Source organism: Protomyctophum bolini, assembly GCF_963924005.1.
Source record: "Protomyctophum bolini genome assembly, chromosome: 3".
Lineage (NCBI taxonomy): Eukaryota > Metazoa > Chordata > Actinopteri > Myctophiformes > Myctophidae > Protomyctophum > Protomyctophum bolini.
Window position 1 is genome coordinate 4,657,382 of NC_137864.1, and position 22,500 is coordinate 4,679,881.

The window sequence follows — 22,500 nt, forward strand, 5'->3', positions numbered from 1 at the left end:
CTCCGCTCTCTGTCAATGTGTCTGTCTGTCTGTCTGTCTGTCTGTCTGTCTGTCTGTCTGTCTGTCTGTCTGTCTGTCTGTCTGTCTGTCTGTCTGTCTGTCTGTCTGTCTGTCTGTCTGTCTGTCTGTCTGTCTGTCTGTCTGTGTCTGTGTCTGTGTCTGTGTCTGTCTGTCTGTCTCTGTGTCTGTCTGTCTGTCTCCTCTCTTCCTTCTTCGTCTGCTGTCTGTGTTTCCTCTGTGTGTGTGTGTGTGTGTGTGTGTGTGTGTGTGTTGCTGTCACTGACCTCTCGCTGTGTCCACCTTCGGTGAATCCCTCCCAACATGAGCAGCACCCGGTAAAGTTGTGCCTCTCTCCTCCTCCTTCCTCCATCCTGTGACGCCCCACCCCCACAATCCATCCATCCATCCCTTCTGGCTACACCCGCCAGATCAGAATATAGAATATAGCTTCTCGCTCTTTCTTTCTTTGTTCCTCTGCTCGTTCGCTCTCATGTCCTCCTCGCTGCATTCTGCACCCAACGGTCCGACTTTGGGTCATCTTGTATATGAACACTTATTAGCCTTTATAGCCTTGGTCGCTTAACCGATTTCACCTCGACAATAACACCGAAAAGGTCTACTACACCTACCAGTCGTGCTTGATCAAATTGGCCCAAATGTTGCATTACTATAGCATTTGTGCACAATATATTATGCATCTATCGTGGTGCGTTACAGTATATGTGCGTGCGTGCATGTGATGTGCATGGGAGAACCACGCCCCGGTGTTAATTCCTAACACCTATGGCCTTACCGGGCTTTACTTTAATATACTCTCAAACTGCTCTAGATAGAGAGACCTCTGCAGTCCACTCAGCATCTAAGGAGGAAGGTATATTGATTATCGATTGAGACACACACACACACACACACACACACACGCACGAGCACACGCACGAGCACACACCACACACACACACACACACACACACACACACACACACACACACACACACACACGCACGGAGCTGCCAAGGCCCAAACAACTCAATCAATCTGCCACGAATTGAATTGTCTATATAGCGTCTTTTTGGCGACGGGAGCTGAGTTCATATAGTTAAAGAACATGGTCTTGATGGACGAGCTCGCGTCGCTCTCTTCTATAAAGGCTTGGCAGGCATCCAAGGGGCCCGTGCGCGGCAGTGGCGGCTGCTGCTGCTGCTGCCTTGTGGATCCACTTACATTAAAGATCAACAACATCCACCATTTACTATACCGGCGGTGGCCACCCCGAGATTCTTCCTCCGTGATTCTTTTGCTTTATATTTAGGCATACAAATCAAGGAGCGAACATGGAGCCCGTTATATGCATGGGCCTCGTGTGTATATTAGGGAGGAAGGCAGCGCATGTTGGTATACTGTATATATACGTGCTCACTAGGGGGCATGGCGACGTGTTTGTCTTCAGGGCAGGCCGCCGCCCCCCAAAAAATTGGTTCCCGTGGTTTTGCGCGGGCCGCTCGTCTGTCTCATGACCCGTTTCAGTTCTCTCGGTGCAAAACGTGTTTTGTGTATATCTCTGTGTGGCGTGATGTCGCGTCCCGTGAGTGAGCGACATCACATCTCTCACAAGAGTATTTTCTACATGGCTTTGATTCCGTTAATAAGTCCACACCCTGTTCTCCTCCCAAGTTAAAACCACGTTTAACCAATTCAAACTGGGAAATTTAAAAAAAACCAAAAAAAAGCAGATATACAAGCTCACATCGTGTCACTTTGTGCCGCGCTGCGAGCGTTGTACGTCTACTATTTGAAACGTGTGAGAACTATACTGATTTAGAAGGCATTCGTATAGAATGGGCCTCACGGTCTTAATGAACAAGAATGGATTCAAAGGAATAGAAGCCATGTGAAACCTGCACAGTGTGTATGTATAGGACGCCGTCCATACTGGTGTTTTCCAAGACGAGGATTATATCGCCATAATCCGAGCCGTTTATCGCTCATAGAACCCCATCTATATACAAACACCATCTGATGAACACACCCGAACAGCACTTCACTGGAAAAGAAAGAAAGAGGTTTGGCTGGGCATTCTGTTTTGGAGAGATGCCTGTCCATATGGAATGAGTTAACCATCTCATGGAATGGTGATGATGATGATGATAAGGCTGCTCCCTGATGATCCATGAAACCAACCCGACCAGGCAACTGGTCAACCTCCCTCGCACTGGTTTCATGTTTGACGCCACACACACACACACACGCACACTCTCTCTCGTTGCATCGTCGTCAAGGAAGATGCAGACTGAAAAGAGTTTTGAATGTTATATGCTATGCCATGTTGTCGAGCAAGCACACACTACATAAGCACATGGTATAACAACAACGGTGAGGCAAGTTTGCTTCAGTATAGTATAGACCTTCCCGCCCCCCACAGCCCCGCCTCCTCCAAGATGCCGTTTCCAAAAAGGCTGTGGTAAGAGCCTCTTTGAGACCCCCCTTCCCCCCCCCTCCCTCCCCCTCCCCCCCCCCCCCGATCACCTGCCTCGCCTCTCCAAAAGCCTCACACGTGTTGTTCTTTGATCAAACTCCAGGGGGACCACTAAGGGCAAAGACATGAGCACGATCAAGTCGTTGCGCGTGCTGAGGGTGCTGCGACCTCTGAAGACCATCAAGCGACTCCCCAAACTAAAGGTACGCCGTTGTGTGTGTGTGTGTGTGCGCGTGTGTGTGCGCGTGTGTGCGTGCGTGCATGCGCTTGCGGCACATGATCAACTTCCTGCCTGTCAGTTACATGTACATAATGTATTATATAACTGACTATGTACATTAAAACCGTAGAAATGCAGCCCTGATGAAGACCGTTTAGGTCGAAACATGTCGGTTGAATAAAGTTGTCCTCCTTTTTAACATTGTGTTTTTTAATTGTGCCCCGGATCTCCGCTTTGTTCCATAATGCAGACTGTGTGGTCAACTCTCTGAGCCATATGCTCCTCTCTCTCCCCCATATACTGCAGGCTGTGTTTGACTGTGTGGTCAACTCTCTGAGCCATATGCTCCTCTCTCTCCCCCATATACTGCAGGCTGTGTTTGACTGTGTGGTCAACTCTCTGAGCCATATGCTCCTCTCTCTCCCCCATATACTGCAGGCTGTGTTTGACTGTGTGGTCAACTCTCTGAGCCATGCTCCTCTCTCCCCCATATACTGCAGGCTGTGTTTGACTGTGTGGTCAACTCTCTGAGCCATATGCTCCTCTCTCTCCCCCATATACTGCAGGCTGTGTTTGACTGTGTGGTCAACTCTCTGAGCCATGCTCCTCTCTCCCCCATATACTGCAGGCTGTGTTTGACTGTGTGGTCAACTCTCTGAGCCATATGCTCCTCTCTCTCCCCCATATACTGCAGGCTTTGTTTGACTGTGTGGTCAACTCTCTGAGCCATGCTCCTCTCTCCCCCATATACTGCAGGCTGTGTTTGACTGTGTGGTCAACTCTCTGAGCCACGCTCCTCTCTCTCCCCATATACTGCAGGCTGTGTTTGACTGTGTGGTCAACTCTCTGAGCCATGCTCCTCTCTCCCCCCATATACTGCAGGCTGTGTTTGACTGTGTGGTCAACTCTCTGAGCCATGCTCCTCTCTCCCCCCATATACTGCAGGCTGTGTTTGACTGTGTGGTCAACTCTCTGAAGAACGTGCTGAACATTCTCATCGTCTACATGCTGTTCATGTTCATCTTCGCCGTGGTGGCCGTGCAGCTGTTCAAGGGCCGCTTCTTCTTCTGCACGGACGAGTCCAAAGAGTTTGCGCGCGATTGCAGGTTAGCTTAAACACACACAGACACACACACACACGCTAATGCTAAACATGTTAGCATTAGCATGTTAGCATTAGCATTAGCACGCACGCACACACACAAATGCAACAAAGAAACTGTCCAAACTCTGGCTTTTGGGTTCACATTATATGCACACGTGTCTATGTTTGATCCCGGGGGGCCTTATAGTTCAGCTCAACCTGTATAGCCGCACTCACTGTATAGGTTTACTCTCCCAGTAGTCCTACAGTCAATGTGTCCAAATTGTTCTCGAAGAAGCTACTGAATCTGCCCACTTCTGGCTATAAGCCAGGACTCTTACCCCTCAGAGGAAAAAACATGTATGCCTTCACCTGGTACTGCATTGTATTTTGTATGAAATGTCAAGACAGTTGTGAGGTTGACATTTTTAAGGATGGAAACTATACATATAGGCCGACACACCAGTACAATGTTTGTGGAAAAGACCTAGTATGTATATGTGTATGCTTATACAAATATATGCCCAACAAAGGAACGTTCGCCAATTCATTTTCAAAGCAGTTCAATCAAATGCTAAATTATTTGCAAATTATATTTTACACACAACCTGCGCACCTCACCCGCGCTCGTTGTAGCCGGGTTCTATTGATTATAGTGTCAGCATAATCCATACATGGCAGCATACTAATATTGAGGACTCAATCACAGATTTCCATTCCTTTTGGGACCACTTCAGGGAACCCCTGAGGGGGAAAAAGGCTATGTTTCTATGTCAGTGGTTCTTCGATTTTTCAAAAATAGCAGACCTACAAGCTCATAGCGCGCCACTCGGTGGCGCGCTATGAGCTTGTAGATCTGCACATTTTTCAATAGCTAAAGCATGACGTAATGCTATAACACCAAAAGGGGTTCCCGCCCCAAAATGGGTTAAATCCGTGTGACCGCTTATGCTTATATTTATAATTTTTGGCCAAAGTGTGCTTTGCAGACTTTTAAAAATGGACCGACCACTTTGCCTATTATATAATATCACTGCTAAAAAATAAGCCTAAGAAGTCTAGTTTTTGTTCCCTGGTTCACGGGGTGTACTAATAATAATGTGTCTCTTCCTCAGGGGCGAGTACCTGGTGTACGAACGAGACGAGGTCAAGGCTCAGAAGCGGGAGTGGAAGAAGTACGATTTCCACTACGACAACGTGGCTTGGGCTCTGCTCACCCTCTTCACTGTCTCCACTGGAGAGGGGTGGCCGCAGTGAGTAGGACGCACGCACGCACGCACGGACACAACACGCACGCACGCGCACACACAAGCACACACGCACGCACACACGTGTATGGAAGGGGTACACACACTAGTATGCAACATACACAGTATGCCCCTCTCCCAGCTGTACTCGGGCCAGCTGAAAACCCTAGGAATCAATATTAATTGGGTGATAAATCGCCACTCGTTATCTACGCTTCCAGGCATTTTAATTGGCTGCACATTCGGTTGAACCAATTAAACCAATATATATATATACTTTGTGTATAGTCTATCGTTGACTTCCAAATCTCTTCGCAAAAAAAATAAACCAATGATCCGCTGACTATTACCGTCGGATAACTTGTTCGAGAGATGACTTCTTGCGTACATACGTAGGTCCTGGCAGAACAGCAAACGTCTTAAGGAAGGAGGAGAGAAACCGCACACCGCCACTTGCTGGTTCAAGAAGTTTATTTTGATACGAGTCGTAGCAACGTTTCGGCCTTTCGGCCTTCTTCAGGCGTCGTCAGATAACTTGCAAATAGATTGAACGACATTGTCTTGATAAAAATGTAAATACAAACGTGAATATCATATTTGATCTCGGCCTTCAGACTCTGACTGCTTATTATTAATCACAATCTCTTGTTAATGCAGTCCAGTCAGAACGGGAACCCATTTTGGTGTTTTAAGCATTATGTTATACTTTAGCTGTTGAAAAACAGCAGATCTACAAGCTCATATAGCGTGGCACTGAGTGCCGCGCTGGGACCTTTGTAGATCTGCTATTTTTGAAAGATCGTGAAAATGTGGCGCAAATCTTTGAATATATATATTCTTTCAGAGCGAATGTTTTTAACTCAAATCTTTGCTTCTGGGGAGGTCCCTGGAACTACATATTTTCAGATGGGGGTCGGCGGCCAAATTCATATCATTTTTGGGGTTCTTGACATGAAAAACTTTGAGAACCACTGACATAGAAACATAGGTTTATCAGAAGACCATATTTATAAAACCCACATTTTCTATCAAATATCAAAAATAGTGAAAAATTTAAATCTACAAGCTCACATTGTGAGCTTGTGGATAGGCTTTTTTTCCCCCCTGGTACTTTCACACACATCTCTTGTATACGTCGAAATGAGGGCATTCATTTACGAAACAAACACAAGTTGAAATACAGTACGGAGATACAAAGGTTTCTGCCCAACAGCGACGGTATTTAAATATGTATATTTAACAAAAAACCCACATGGGAAAACAAAGCCTTTCGTTTATAGGCACGGAGGGAAAGCAGAGCCGACTTGTGGCGTGGTGCTGGCGGGGGCAAACAGTAGCATACAGTAGCATATACAGTAGCAATACCTCCAGTGACACTGACAGCCAGTGGGAACAACAGTGAATGAGCTGAACTTAAATAGAGGACCAAATTGGTCAGCTGCTTGACACCTCGAGTGTTGCAGAGTGCAGACACATATCACATACTGTGTATATATATATATATATATATACACATCGCCCACATGGTGCATAGGGAGTGTATGCACGGTCCTAAGCCTCTGGAGTAGATTCGCCTGGTTTGAAAGTTGTTAATGTCCCAATGCTGCGTTGCGCTTTTGGTGTTAGCATTATGTTAGCATTATGTTGTGCTTTTGGCTATTGAAAAATAGCAAATCTACAAGCTCGAGCTTGTAGGTCGGCTATTTATTTTTTTTAATCGAAGAACGACTGACATAGAAACATAGCTTTGTCAGAAAACGGTCAGGATGTATAGAAGACATTTTTAGAATCTGATCTCAGGTCAAAATGGGTTAAAAAAAAACCTTTTAAAATACTGTAGTATAAATTGTCCATCTCCGAGCTCACAGATGCAACGTGCTGTGTTCGTGTGTACATACTGTATAGTGTATAGGTCATTTTCACTACTTTATAGCGTTGACACACATTATGATGAAGTGAGGCATTCATTTACGGAAAAATATAACAAAAACACTAAAGAGTTTAACCCCTTTTGGTGTAGCAGATCTACAAGCTCATAGCGCGCCACCGAGTGGCGCGCTACGAGCTTGTAGGTCTGCTATTTTTGAAAAATCGTGAAAATATTTCATTTCAGAAAACTGGAGGATTTCGAATATTTGTTAAAAATGTTTGAGGTCGGGCCTAAATGAGTTAAATATACACCTCTTCATATCATAGGGCACTGTCTTGTGTCTCTTCCTCTCTCTCTCTCCCCCATGTGTCATGATAGGGTGTTGAAGCACTCGGTGGACTCCACATATGAGAACCAGGGCCCGAGCCCGGGGTACCGGATGGAGATGTCCATCTTTTACGTGGTGTACTTCGTTGTCTTCCCCTTCTTCTTCGTCAACATCTTCGTGGCGCTCATCATCATCACCTTCCAGGAGCAGGGCGACAAGATGATGGAGGACTACAGCCTGGAGAAGAACGAGGTGAGGACGCATGAAGGAATGAATGCATGAATGCATGAAAGAATGAATGAATGAATGCATGAATGAATGAACGAATGCATGAATGAATAAATGAATGCTTGAATGAATGAATACATGCATGAATGCATGAATGAATGAATGAATGAATGAATGAATGACAAGATGATGGAGGACTACAGCCTGGAGAAGAACGAGGTGAGGACGCATGAAGGAATGCATGAATGAATGCATGAATGAATGAACGCATGAACGCATGAATGAATGAATGAACACATGAATGAATGCATGAATGAATGAATGAATGCATGAATGCATGAACGCATGAATGAATGAATGAATGAATGAATGAATGAATGAATGAATGAATGAATGAATGAATGAATGAATGAATGAACGCATGAATGAATGAATGAATGAATGAATGAATGAACGCATGAATGAATGAATGAATGCATGAATGAATGAATGAATGAATGAACGCATGAATGAATGAATGCATGAATGAATGAATGCATGAATGAATGAATGCATGAACGCATGAATGAATGAATGAATGAATGAATGAATGAATGCATGCATGAACGCATGAATGAATGCATGAATGAATGAATGAATGAATGAATGAATGAATGAATGCATGAATGAATAAATGAATGAATGAATGAATGCATGAACAAATGAACGAATGCATGCATGAATGCATGAACGCATGAAGGAATGAATGCATGAAGGAATGAACGAATGAATGCATGAACAAATGAACGAATGCATGCATGAATCCATGAACGCATGAACGCATGAACGAATGAACGAATGAACGCATGAACGAATGAACGAATGAACGCATGAACGAATGCATGAATGCATGAATGAATGAACGCATGAATGAATGAATGAATGACAATATGATGGAGGACTACAGCTTAGAGAAGAACGAGGCGAGACGAGGGAATCTAGGAATCTATAAGCTCTCCTCATTATGTAATTTTATTTGTTGTTTCTTTTGTATCAATGATTTTTTTTTTGAGTTGCTTTGGTCAGCTTTGGGCTCATGTTATAATTTAGCTATTGAAAAATAGCAGGTCTACAAGCTCATAGCGCGCCACCGAGTGGCGCACTACGAGCTTGTATAGGTCTGCTATTTTTGAAAAATCGTAAAAATGTGGCACAAATCTTTGAATATATATTCTTTCAAAGTGAATGTTTTTAACTCGGGTCTAAATCTCTCTCGCTCTCTCTCTCTCTCTCTCTCTCTCTCTCTCTCTCTCTCTCTCTCTCTCTCTCTCTCTCTCCCCTGCAGAGAGCCTGCATAGACTTTGCCATCAACGCGCGGCCTCTGACTCGCCACATGCCCAAGAACAAGATGAGTTTCCAGTTCCGCATGTGGACGTTCGTGGTGTCTCCGCCCTTTGAATACAGCATCATGGCTCTGATCGCCCTCAACACCGTCGTCCTCATGATGAAGGTACACACGAGTCCTGCTCTCTCTGTGGAGACATTGCATACCTATGTGTGTACTCCACTCCTCCACTGTTTGTGTGTGTGCAGATTATTTAAAGATGGAGTGCCACCTTTTTTCCCACGCTAAAACATGATCATCAGGTATTATTACAATATAAAGGGGGAAAAACTTTTCCCAAAAAGTGTACAGTATTTGTTAAAATCATGCTTTTATGTGGACACGCCCACCAGTTAATTAAGTATGCCTGGTTTGCCTGCATGGTGGGTGGTGATGGGTGGTGATCCACCTGAACTGAAGCCGCACCCACAGCTTTAGTTGTATGATAAAGGGGGAGGGGTTAGGGGAGGGGCTGATAGTGTGGTGTCACTATTACTGTTTACTTCATTGGCCCGTTTGACTGTCAAGGGTTCAGCCTCCAGGAAGAAACCCTAAATACAAAGTTAATACACCATTGCACATAAAAACAACTCCAGGGTGTCTAATGAAGTACTGTCACCTCATAGACACATGAAAAACTGGAAAAATAAAAAAATTGTGGCACTCCATCTTTAACAAAATATATTTCCCTAATGTACCCAAACCAGACTAGAGAGTCTATTATGGGCTGTATTTTTTGCGTGTCTTAAGTACCAAGTCTTATTACTTAACTTAAGACCTGGAGGCGTGGTCAATGCCATTTGGCTATTCTGAGTGGGCCAAAGAGCATTTGATCACGCCTCCAGGTCTTAAGTTGAGTAATAAGACCTGGTACTTAAGACACGCAAAAAATACAGCCCGATAACTCTTAACAACGTATAAGCCCTATTCATTAAATGTGTGAACATTAAGATTTGGGAAAATATTGTTTTTTCTGAAATGTTTCAAATCAAATCAAATCAAATCAAACTTGACTCAAAAGTGCTGTACAGGGTGAGACAAAAACATCAACAATTAATACCACAATAAGAAAAAGTGCAATAAAAGCCAAAGAATACAAATGTGTTTTAAGAAGTGATTTAAAAGACTCGACAGAGTTTGCATTTCTTATATTGAAGGGCAGACTATTCCAGAGCCTAGAGGAGCAGCAGAGGCACCTATAGGGGCTTCTCCAATGTTTGGAGAATATACTTGAACACTTTCGCCGATTGACCAAAATATATAGGGATGGCCCAGGTTGAAAGTGCTTCTGAATATAGTATAATTAATTAGTATATAATACCATAAGGACCTCCAGATGCCGGAAATCTTACAACAAGGTACAGTACATATAAGCGCTTTGAGCACTTGGAAAAGCGCTATAAAAATGCAATTCATTATTATTATTTATTATTAACGGCTTACCTTACAGTATGATAAAAGTACAAGGCATCCGTGTCCCAAACAACAATCAAACATTACGGTTTATTTTTTGCCCCTGTGTGTGTGTGTGTGTGTGTGCGTGCGTGCGTGTGTGTGTGTGTGTGTGTGCCTATAGTTTGACGGTGCTTCGGAAACGTACGACGACGTCCTGAAGAACCTAAACATCGTCTTCACCACTTTCTTCTTCATGGAATCGATCCTCAAGCTCATTGCCTTTGGCCCTCTGGTAACACTCAGTGCACGCACGCACACACACACACACACACACACACACACACACACACACACACGCACACACGCACACACACACACACACACACGCACACACACGCTACTCCATTGGAAGTCCTCCTATCTAGGTTGACCTAGTCCATGTTCCTTATACTGTTGGGTGTCTTATTATTCATTTATAAGCAGGTTATTTCCGTAGACAGATCTAGAGCATGTTCCTCTCCTTGAAGCTGCATCCAGAGCAGCTCTCACAGCAGAGTCACGCTATTAGCTAACCCCCCCCCCCCCCACACACACACACACACACACACACACCCCCCCCACCCCTCTCTCTCTGCTCCCAGCCTTGTCTCCACGGTAACAACAACACCATTGGCCAGGACGCATTCTCTGCTCTGCACTGGGTTTTGTGCGTTGCGTGCGTGCGTTGCGTGCGTGCGTGCGTTGCGTGCGTGCGTGCGCGTTCGAGAAGGGTGTGATTGGTTACCTTTCTGTATCTGTGTATATACAGTATGTGCTCTCACTGGGCTAACGCACATGTCTCTCTCTCTCTCTCTCTCTCTCTCTCTCTCTCTTTTCTCCGATAGAATTATTTCAAAGACGCCTGGAACATATTTGATTTTGTCTCCGTTCTCGGAGCCATCACTGACATATTAGTGACGGAATTAGGGGTAAGTGCATCGGAGTGTTAAAAATCCTATTTTGTTCACGGAAGCAGTTTTGTGTTTGTGTATATATATACGTGACTGAGGAATCAGCCCAAATCGAGTGAACACGGTGTTTAGCTCTCAAAAGCACAGCTCTCACATTTAAAGTTGTAAATATTATTTCCTTACTTTTTTTTTTTTTGTCACATCTTCTGGCACAATTAATTTACCCACAGTTCACCTGGTCAGTATACAGTACTTGTTTGTGTTCCCAGAAAGGTTGAACAATATAAAACTGTATAGGCTATCTATACTTTGTTGACCAGTTAGGGGAGGGGCCCCCCGTAGTAGGGCTCCATACTAAGCCCCCTGTACCTTTTCCCCTCTAAACCAAAATGTCTTCGTCGAAAATAAGGCATCACGTGACGTGTGGAAGATACTCATTTGGGCTGATTCTTCCATTTTCAACGCATTCTCACTGCCAAGAAACGGCAAACGGGGGGGGGGGGGCTCTATGGGAAACGGGGGGTACCCGCGACGGGACACGTACGCTGACAAGCGGGGGATAAAAGGTCCTTGCAGAACTGGAGGCGTTTTTCGGAAAAAACGGTGAAATGGACTTTAATTAAGAGTCATGATTCTGTCCCTATATCGAGATATAACTCGAACGGTGACTTGCTCTGCGGTGCCTCTCGTTGGCTCAAGGTTCCGCTTTAGGTCCCGGTTGCGCCCTCTGCTGTTTTAACTGTTTTTTTTATTTATTTAAGCGGACCCTTTTATATAGGTCTCGGGTTTCAGAACGGACACTTCCGCATTCCTGGAGTGCGGAAGTGCCCGCGGCGACTGCGCCCAAGATGACCGGACGGGTGCCCCCCTTCCAGTTCCGACTTTTGAGTAGTCTGGTCCCGTGTTTTCCTTTGAGGCACTTTTGTTGTTCATATACAGTCTTTCCAGTGAAACCAGCTAAACGTCTTCGTTTATAGATACACATGGAGAAGCACAGTTAAATCCACAGTCAAACAGTACCGTACACATTCCTATTCCTCAAAAAACATATATTTAAAAAGATTAATTGCCGGCTTGTCAAGATTATGGCTTCGACATGTTTTTGTATCTTTTATTCATTATTAATGACTTAATGAAAAGGTACAAAATTCACTCCGCTATCTACATGTTCCCCATGTGTATCTGTAAACTCATTGTTATTGTGTGATATATAGAGTATAACTTAATTTCAAAATGTCACATAATATTCATATATAGTACCTTGAAATTCATTGATTTATATTTAGCAAGATAGGTGGTTCCCATCCTCGTAGGTTTTATAGTTATTTTCAAACCGCGTATACGGGCAGCGGTCATCTGGCTTGTGGTGGACATTTCTGGACATTTTGTGGACATTTTGTGGACATTATGAGTTGACATGATAAACGCATAAAGAGCTGGCCCTATAAATGATCATTGATATGGTATGCAGGTAAATCTATCCCAGATTTATGGGAGTCATTGAAAATAAAACGTTTAACTCATCCATCGCTTCTAAGAAGTGCCAAAAAGTCCCTAAGCGCCAGTCTCTATACATTTTTTTATTTTATTTTAATTTAATTTTTTTTCCCCAATGTTAAACACGTTTGAAAAAGGCGATAAAGGCGTCGTTGGCGCTATGGGAGTTGCTAAAAAAATCAGTCAATTCAGTCCTTGGCAGACATTGAGTTTTAAGAACCAGTGTACCATGATTATGCCATACAGACTCACTAATGTGTCATATAGTTCATCAGTGTCATTTCTTCATATTCTGAAGAAATTGGGTCAGTAATTGGGTCCTATATATGATCAAAATAAAAACATTGTAAATGGTGTGGGGAAAAAAACCGAAATCTGAAATTTGCCACTGACGAGGTCTGGCCAGGGACACATTTGTCCGGTGTATACAGACACATTGATGACCCCTGCGCGTTACGAGCCATTTTAGAATGGTCTGTCTGTGTGTGTGTGTGTGTGTGTGTGTGTGTGTGTGTGTGTGTATTGTTGTCGGGCCAGGAACGTCACATTGATGTGTTTTATTTGTAAATGAAAGACCTAATTATATACGCCATCGTATACAAACGTTTGTGAACGGTCAAACCCTCAGTGTTTAACCCATTCTGGGCGGGAGCCCCTTTTTGGTGTTTTAAACATGATGTTATGATTTAAGCTATTGAAAAATAGCACATCTACAAGCTTATACGAGCTTGTGTAGGTCTTGCTATTTTTGAGAAATCGTTAAAATGTGGCGCAAAACATTGAATATAATATTTCATAGCGAACATTTTTAACTAAAATATTTGCTTCTGGGGGGGGGGGGGGGGGGGGATCCCTGGAACTACATGTTTTGATAGAGATCATTTTGGGGGTCCTTGACATGAAAAAGGTTGAGCACCACTGAAAACATAGGAATTTTTCAGATTTTATTTATTTATTCAGAAATCCAAAAAAAAGCCTTTTTTTTTTTTTTAAACCGACCTCGGTCCAAAATGGGTCAATTTAACCTATACGCTTATACAACACTGAAGGTTTTCCGATCTGTGTCTTTGTGTTGTTGATTCCCCCTCTTAACCACGCAGCCATAATGACTCCGTCTTCTCCTTCTTCTATCTCTTCACATGCTTTCTTTAAAAAACCCTCTCTACTCTGTTGGCGCTACCTCCTCTACCTCCTCCTCCTCCTCCCCCTCCTCCTCCTCCTCTTCCTGTGATAAAAAAAAAAAAAAAAAAAAAAAAAAAAATCCATCCAATCAAAATGCACTATGAACTCCTCCATCTTGTTCTCCATCCATGGTGATGTGTGGTGGTGCTGCTATGATGATGATGATGATGATGTGCGTTTCGTCCCCATTGCCCCCGCCCCACCCCCACCCCACCACCCCCCCCCCCAACAACAACAACAACAACAACAACAAAACCACCCACCTGCCCCAAATGTCTGCATCCCAAAACAAAACAATTATAATAATAACAATTACGCCTTCCCCCATTCATTCTTCTACATCTACGCATAATGTAGGATATGGTTGGTTTGTAATTTATCTATCGACGCTTTCCGCTGCATCCTCATTGGTCAATGCATTATCCCCTCCTCCTCCTCCTCCTCCTCCTCCTCCTCCTCATCCCCTGTGGCCAATCGTAACCTTGGATACTCCCTTGACCTCTGACCTCTGTGCATGTGCTTCCAGTATTGATGGACCACCGTAGCACAAAAGGGTTATATGTGGGGTCGTACATAAATCAGTGTTAATTTTGAAAGCACATTTTCATTTAGTCATATAGTCGTCATAGTCATTGTCACAGTATTTTATCTAGTATAAAATACTAGATGATAGTATAGTATATCTACCTTTAGTCGACTGAATATCACAAGATTTTTTTGTCGACTAAATGTACAGTTGACACGAATGTCTTTTGGCGGTGCCTTTGCCTTGATGGCGTCATAATGTATTTGTTGGGGCTGAAATTGTCAATACATTTTGTCTTATGGTTTTAGTCATCATAGCTTAGTTTTTATTTAGTTTTCATCGGTGAAAAAAAGGTACAGTTTACAAAATTAACACTGATACAGACCTTTGAGGTCGGTGCGCTGCCCTACACACTCAACAAGCAAGTCAACACTTTCTCATGCAGACACGCACAAACACATACATTTGAAACTAATACATCATATAAATCAGTGTGAATGTTGAAGTCATGGGGTTTTGTTTGTGCTAAACCAGTCCTGCCCCCAACTGGTCTGCATGTAAGCCGTAAGTCTCCTTGAGAATTATATGCTGCCATGACAAGCCAAGCCATGCCATGCCATGACAACTGCCTGCACTGAGGCTGCTTGCTAGAGTATACCCCCCCCCCCCCCCCCCTTCTTTCCCGCATTACTCCCTCCTCCCCTCCTCTGCCTTGCCTGTCAACCCACCAGGGGAGTCTGGCCACTGGTTGTGGACACCGGCACTTTTTTGATTTAAGTTTTGGTTCCATGTGTATATACACAGTACTCTCTCTCTCTCTCTCTCTCTGAGTTATAGACCCATGAGGGTTCTAACTATTCAAGCCAATGGCATTTTGTTTTAGCTGGTGGTGGTGGCGCCCCGGAAACCCACGATGGGGTCCTTTGGACTTGAAAACCAAGTGTTTTAGATCAAAAATGGACGCAACTATTAAAATATAAACGTTCCGATAATGTTCCGCGCTATAAAGAGCACACAGCTTTAATTAAACAGATCAAAGCCTATATCTCTTTAGTCTGGATCCAGACATACAAGTCACTCATCTTTGAGTGTCCTTTGGTTGTTCCTAAGAGTGAAGGGGTGTCACTTGCCGAAAATAACTGAACGAGGTCACAACTCGCCATGATGCGACATACTGTGATCTTTGTATACTGTGTAGGTTAATTTCAGGGAGTGACATCATAATTATAATTATGACAAAGTATAAATGAGTAGCTGTGATTTCATTGAAGCAGCTTTTAAGTGGAGACAGAAATTAGTGATTCTTGGGACTGTGTATCCGGGGCTATTATAGGTGCCTCTCAGCATTATTGTTTCCTTTACATTTGCAATAGATACACGGCATAGTATAATTATATAGAGAGTCAATGTATGAGACAGCGTGGGCTGTTACAGTGGTTGCTTTTCAAATATGCCATGCGTGCCACATGACAACCCTAAGCCACTCCCTGGTGTGTGTGTGTGTGTGTGTGTGTGTGTGTGTGTGTGTGCGCGTGTGCGTGTACGCGTGTGCGTGTGCGTGTGCGTGTGTGTGTGTGCGTGTGCGTGTGGTTGACATGCACAGTGCCCCCGTTCCATCCTATGTGGTCTGCTTGTCCCTCAATGATCAGTGCATTTGGTTCTCTTAAAAAAAAAAAATCTGTTTTACCAGATTGGATGATGACAATTAGATTCAGTTATGATTTTACTTTTCGTTATTCTTTCGCTCTGACTCTCCTCTCTCTCTCTCTCTCTCTCTCTCTCTGTGCCTTTGCCTTTGTACTGTTTCTCAGACTTTTCCTCATTTCCCTTTGCGTGTGAGATAAGTTTTGATATGATTTGTTGGGTCCGACTTGGCCCCTTAGCGGCGCTCTGTCTTTCTCTCTCTTTCTCCTCCTGTCTTTTTACTCTCTCTTTCCTCCTGCCGCTCTTTCTCTCTCTCTCTCTCTCTCTCTCTGTCTCTCTCTCTCTCTCATGCTGTTGTGTTTGTTTTCCTTTTTTGGTTTGTGTTTTGGTAAGAAGGGGGGGGGGGGGGTTTATTTCTTCGAGCGTGCATATAACGGTGAAACTGACTGAGTGTTCTTCTCCGCTGTGCGCGGCACGCAGAACAACTTCATCAACCTGAGCTTCCTGAGGCTGTTCCGAGCCGCTCGTCTCGTCAAGCTGCTGAGACAAGGCGAGACCATCCGCATCCTCCTCTGGACCTTCGTCCAGTCCTTCAAGGTATGGAAGATGTTATAAAACACTGTGACTCCTGAACACGAGTTAACGCGAGTTATACACGAGTTATGTGTTTTCATTGTTTAAAGGACCACCTTCACCACTTTTCAACCTGTCTTCACGTAATTTGGTCCTCACTAATAATCGTGAAAAGAATGGTGCAATTCTTTTCTACTCGGTCTGTGTCTCATATAGGAGGGCTGTGGGCAGTTTAGAAACCGTCTTCCAGTGACATCATCGATTAGGCAAAAGGAGGTTTTTAGTCAAGAAGTTTGCAAGCGAAAAATATTTCGATTTTCATTATCGTGAGAAGCGTTCTCACGATAATGAAAATCGAAATATTTTTGTAGAAAAATCTTGTTAAAAAAAAATCTGCCTAATGATGATGTCACTGGAAGACGGTTTCTAAACTGCCCACAGCCGTCCTATATGAGACACAGACTGATTAGAACAAAATCGTGCATGATTATTAGTGAGGACCTATTATATGAAGATAGGTTGAAAAGTGGTGAAGCGGTCCTTTAATCCGCGTCTTTAATACGTTTTAAGTCATACGGGGATTCCACCGGACAGAGTGGGATATTGGTGACGCGTTTTGATGACGACATCGCCAAAAAAAATCTGTCTTTTTGGTGTGCAAAGGGTTCTGGGAAATTGAGCCCCAATGCATTACACAATGGCGGCGGTGGTGGTGCGGGGCGGGTGCGTTCCTCCTCCGCTCTGTTGTTGTGGTCGGCACTTTGGAATATTTGGTTAGACGTAGCGTAAGTGATTTCACTCAAAAAACCTTAGGTTTCGTTTTTGGCTGTGGGACCTAAGCCTTCGTCCAATCAGGATAGAGAGTCAAAAACGAAACCTAAGGTCTTTTGACCCCCCCAGGGGTTAACTGGGGACAGGGAGGAACTCCTTATATGGTCAGCACACTCTATAGTAGAGAGGATTATCACAACAAAACAAAAAAATAAGTGATATTGGAATTAAGTGAAATCACTTATTCTATACCTTTAACACTACGGCAAGCGATTACGCCGTTTTAAATCACAAGCAACTATCAAGTTGGCGCAGTGGTTATAGTTGAAAAACACGGCAGGGAGATCCTGGAACGCGATTGTTTAATCGCGCCATTAAAATAAAGCAAGAAAATGTAATAACCAAACAACAACAGTGAAGTGAATAAGGGAAGAAGATTCTTTTGCACTAACATCACAGCCCCTCATGGCATCCTGGTCACCAAGCAAATCTCAAACAGCTCTTATTATAGTAGTATAGTTATAGTTCCATTTCTGGTGTAACACTTTGGAACAGCCTGAACAAGGAACAAAAGCAATGTCAAAGCATCAAACAATTTAAAGCAAGGTACAAAAACATGATATTTTCAAGATACAGGGAGGAAGAAATTTGATTTAACGAGTACTCAAAATATATTATATTTATGTATATTATATATTATATTATTTTTATATATAATATTATTATTATATATTATTATTATTATTATTATTATATTATTATTATATATAAACAATGTTATGTTATATTGGTCTTTAATTGTCTATATATTAAAATAGACAATCTTCGGATATGTATATTATGGATGTATGTATATAGGTATATATATGGGTGTTTATATGTATATATGTATACTAGTATTGCTCTTGAAGAGCAGCTTAACTGGCACAGAATCCAGCGAGTAATTTCAGTATAGAGGGGTGGGAGTTTATAAGTTTTTACTTCTTCTCACTCCTTTTCGGATATGCTTAGATTTATTTATTTATTATTTATTTTCCTTTAATTATTTTTTCTTGCTATTTTTTGTTTTTTGTTAAAAAAATGTTTTTCTAGTTTTCCTGGTAAAATGCAAGGAATTGTTGCTGTATATTGGCATATTCGAAATAAACATGACAAACAAACAAACAAGTAGTGGTTCTCGTGAATTTGAATCCACGAAAAGTAACAGTTTTTACTAGACATAATGAGGTTGCCGCCTCGACAGAGACGATATTCTTGGAACAACAGGGACATTTATACATCCTGGGAGCGCGCTGGTGTTCTATAGCAGGCCTATACAGTATATAAGGCACAAGGAGCTTTTTAACCCATTCTGACCTGAGATCAGATTCATGTGAGGTTTCCACTCGACACACACTGGTCTGATTAACCCATTCTGACCTGAGATCAGATTCTAAAAAATGTCAGTCGATTTTTCAAAAATAGCAGACCTACAAGCTCATAGCGCGCCACTTGGTGGCGCGCTATGAGCTTGTAGATCTGCTATTTTTCAATAGCTAAAGCATAACATGATGCTAACACCAAAACGGGTTCCCGTTCAGAATGGGTTAAGATACACTGGCTGCTATGGTGTCACAAATTATGCCATCATCGTTAACTCAGAGTTTAATATAGACTGGTGAGAATGTACTAAATGACCTCTCTATAGCCTGGTTTCATGCTGTTCACTTACTCACAGAAAAGACTCCCACTCGTTTCATGACATCAAATGTACGTGTATTTCAGGTTTTCTGACCTCATGTTACAGTATATACCCCCCGAAAAACTTTGAAATGATTGAGTGGATTTTGGATGATTGACAGACAAAATCCCTCAACACAGCGAGAAAAAAAAACCCACTGTGGATTTTTTTCAGTTAAACTTAAACTCTTTTAATGCACGTTTGAAGGACCATAACAAAGACCTTTTTAATGTCTTGTAAACCAGCCAGCCTTTAAGTCATAAAGCCTTTTAAGTATTATACTAGTGTTCACACACTGATATCATGTCTCTCTCTCTCTCTCTCTCCTGGCGTGTGCTATATAGGCTCTGCCATATGTGTGTCTGCTCATTGCGATGCTGTTTTTCATCTACGCCATCATTGGCATGCAGGTGAGTGAGTGACTCTGAAAGTGTCAAAAAATGCACTGTAGGTGTGTGTGTGTGTGTGTGTGTGTGTGTGTGTGTGTGTGTGTGTGTGTGTGTGTGTGTGTGTGTGTGTGTGTGTGTGTGTGTGTGTGTGGAAGTAGAACATGCACAGGCTCAAATTTGGAACGGTGCATGTGAAATGGGTGCAGAGGACGATGATGATGGGGGGGTTGTGTGTGCGTGTGTGCGTGTGTGCGCGCGCGTGTGTGTGTGTGTGTGCTTGTGTGTGTGTGTGCGTGTGTGTGTGCGTGTGTGTGTGTGTGTGTGTGTAGTTGTTTGGGAACCTGGCACTAGATGAGGATACTGCCGTCAATTCGCACAACAACTTCCGGACCTTCATCATGGCGCTCATGCTGCTCTTCAGGTGGGTTCACACACACACACACACACACACACACACACACACACACACACACACACACACACACACACAAACCAAGGAGTGCCTACCGGTATCTTGTCTCTGTTTCTGTCTCTCCCTCAGTCCCTCTGTCTGTCTCAGTGTATCTCTCTCTCTCTCTCTCTCTCTCTCTCTCTCTCTCTCTCTCTCTCTCTCTCTCTCCCCCTCTCCGCCACCATCTGCTTGTCTGTGTCCCTCTTTGCTCTCTGCCTATGTTGTCAATTTTGCTCTAGGCAATAGTGATTAATGTGTTTACACTGATGTCTTGCATATGCGCGTGCGTGCGTGCGTGCGTGCGTGGCATGCGTGCCATCCCATCATCAGGAGTGCCACGGGTGAGGCATGGCAGGAGATCATGCTGGACTGTCTGGGAGGTAAGGAGTGTGATCCTGAGACGGGGAACACGGAGCCAGAGTGCGGCAGCGTCTTCGCGTACACATACTTCGTGTCCTTCATCTTCTTCTGCTCTTTCCTGGTGAGGTCCATAAACACACAGACACCTTTCAACACATTCACGACCACACAGACACTGTCCCCGTTCACACATCGTTATCACACAGACACTGTCCTCTTTCACACATCGTTATCACACAGACACTGTCCTCGTTCACACATCGTTATCACACAGACACTGTCCTCGTTCACACATCGTTATCACACAGACACTGTCCCCGTTCACACATCGTTATCACACAGACACTGTCCTCTTTCACACATCGTTATCACACAGACACTGTCCTCTTTCACACATCGTTATCACACAGACACTGTCCTCTTTCACACATCATTATCACACAGACACTGTCCTCTTTCACACATCGTTATCACACAGACACTGTCCTCGTTCACACATCGTTATCCCACAGACACTGTCCTCGTTCACACATCGTTATCTCACAGACACTGTCCTCGTTCACACATCGTTATCTCACAGACACTGTCCTCTTTCACACATCGTTATCCCACAGACACTGTCCTCTTTCACACATCGTTATCCCACAGACACTGTCCCCTTTCACACATCGTTATCCCACAGACACTGTCCCCTTTCACACATCGTTATCCCACAGACACTGTCCTCTTTCACACATCGTTATCACACAGACACTGTCCTCTTTCACACATCGTTATCACACAGACACTGTCCTCTTTCACACATCGTTATCACACAGACACTGTCCTCGTTCACACATCGTTATCACACAGACACTGTCCTCGTTCACACATCGTTATCACACAGACACTGTCCTCTTTCACACATCGTTATCCCACAGACACTGTCCTCTTTCACACATCGTTATCACACAGACACTGTCCTCGTTCACACATCGTTATCCCACAGACACTGTCCTCGTTCACACATCGTTATCACACAGACACTGTCCTCTTTCACACATTCACGACCACACAGACACTGTCCTCTTTCACACATCGTTATCCCACAGACACTGTCCTCGTTCACACATCGTTATCACACAGACACTGTCCTCTTTCACACATTCACAACCACACAGACACTGTCCTCTTTCACACATCGTTATCACACAGACACTGTCCTCTTTCACACATCGTTATCCCACAGACACTGTCCTCTTTCACACATCGTTATGACACAGACACTGTCCTCTTTCACACATCGTTATCACACAGACACTGTCCTCTTTTTCTGATGTCAGTGATTTGGATTCCATAGAAGTCAGCATATGTCTTCTATAGAAGTGTGTCCTGCACGAAAATAGGCTATCTACAAGCTTACAACACGTCGCAGTGCGTGTAAGCTTGTTTTTGTTCCATTAGTTATTAATGATCTCAGATATTTCAGAACCGCAATCATGAACGCCTCAATCTGCAAATTATTTATACCAAAAAACATACATATTGTGTTAGTGTGTGTAGGACACACAGCGTTATTGCGTGGTGACTCATCACGCTACTGTTTTACAAATTACATAATTAGGACTTGGCCTAGAAAAAACAATTCAGTCGTGAGATTTTATTTTTGCTTCAATCCATGAAATCAAAGTATACCCCCTTGTATCAAATTAAAATCATGCATGTTGAATGTTTCATAAAAGCCAGACGTTGGAGAGGCTATATAGCCTCGCTTTCGTTAAAAACAAAACATTAGAAAGTCCATAGACTTGGCTGCCACATTTCCGACGTCATTTCTCAAAGATCTAAACTGGCAGAGATGATGTCTTGACCACCACATGGTGCCTTAGCGTTAGTCGTACCATGCATTGATGAAGACTATCAAATAGCAAATAAGGGACGTCAGTAAGCGTGTGTGTGTGTGTGTGTGTGTGTGTGTGTGTGTGTGTGTGTGTGTGTGTGTGTGTGTGTGTGTGTGTGTGTGTGTGTGTGTGTGTGTGTGTGTGTGCGTGTGCGTGTGCGCGTGCGCGTGCCAGATGTTGAACCTGTTTGTCGCTGTCATCATGGACAACTTTGAGTATCTGACCAGAGACTCGTCCATCCTCGGGCCACACCACCTGGACGAGTATGTAAGAATATGGGCCGAGTATGACCCAGCCGCTTGGTGAGTGTCTCACACACACTGTAACAGGCACGCACGCACGCACACAC

General features: G+C 43.5%; 1 protein-coding gene across 1 annotated transcript in view; it reads left to right on the forward strand.

The window, feature by feature from the left end:
• Positions 1-22,500, forward strand: part of cacna1ab (calcium channel, voltage-dependent, P/Q type, alpha 1A subunit, b) — a gene marked incomplete at both ends in the record, with an annotated part of 241,854 nt that overhangs the window by 188,081 nt on the left and 31,273 nt on the right. The window contains 12 exons of the mRNA XM_080760544.1: positions 2,577-2,676; positions 3,639-3,799; positions 4,893-5,030; positions 7,273-7,474; positions 8,775-8,939; positions 10,390-10,500; positions 11,093-11,176; positions 16,488-16,604; positions 19,416-19,481; positions 19,790-19,881; positions 20,242-20,392; positions 22,326-22,453. Of these exons, the coding sequence (XP_080616670.1) occupies positions 2,577-2,676; positions 3,639-3,799; positions 4,893-5,030; positions 7,273-7,474; positions 8,775-8,939; positions 10,390-10,500; positions 11,093-11,176; positions 16,488-16,604; positions 19,416-19,481; positions 19,790-19,881; positions 20,242-20,392; positions 22,326-22,453 (1,515 nt within the window). The remainder of the gene's footprint in view (positions 1-2,576; positions 2,677-3,638; positions 3,800-4,892; positions 5,031-7,272; positions 7,475-8,774; positions 8,940-10,389; positions 10,501-11,092; positions 11,177-16,487; positions 16,605-19,415; positions 19,482-19,789; positions 19,882-20,241; positions 20,393-22,325; positions 22,454-22,500) is intronic.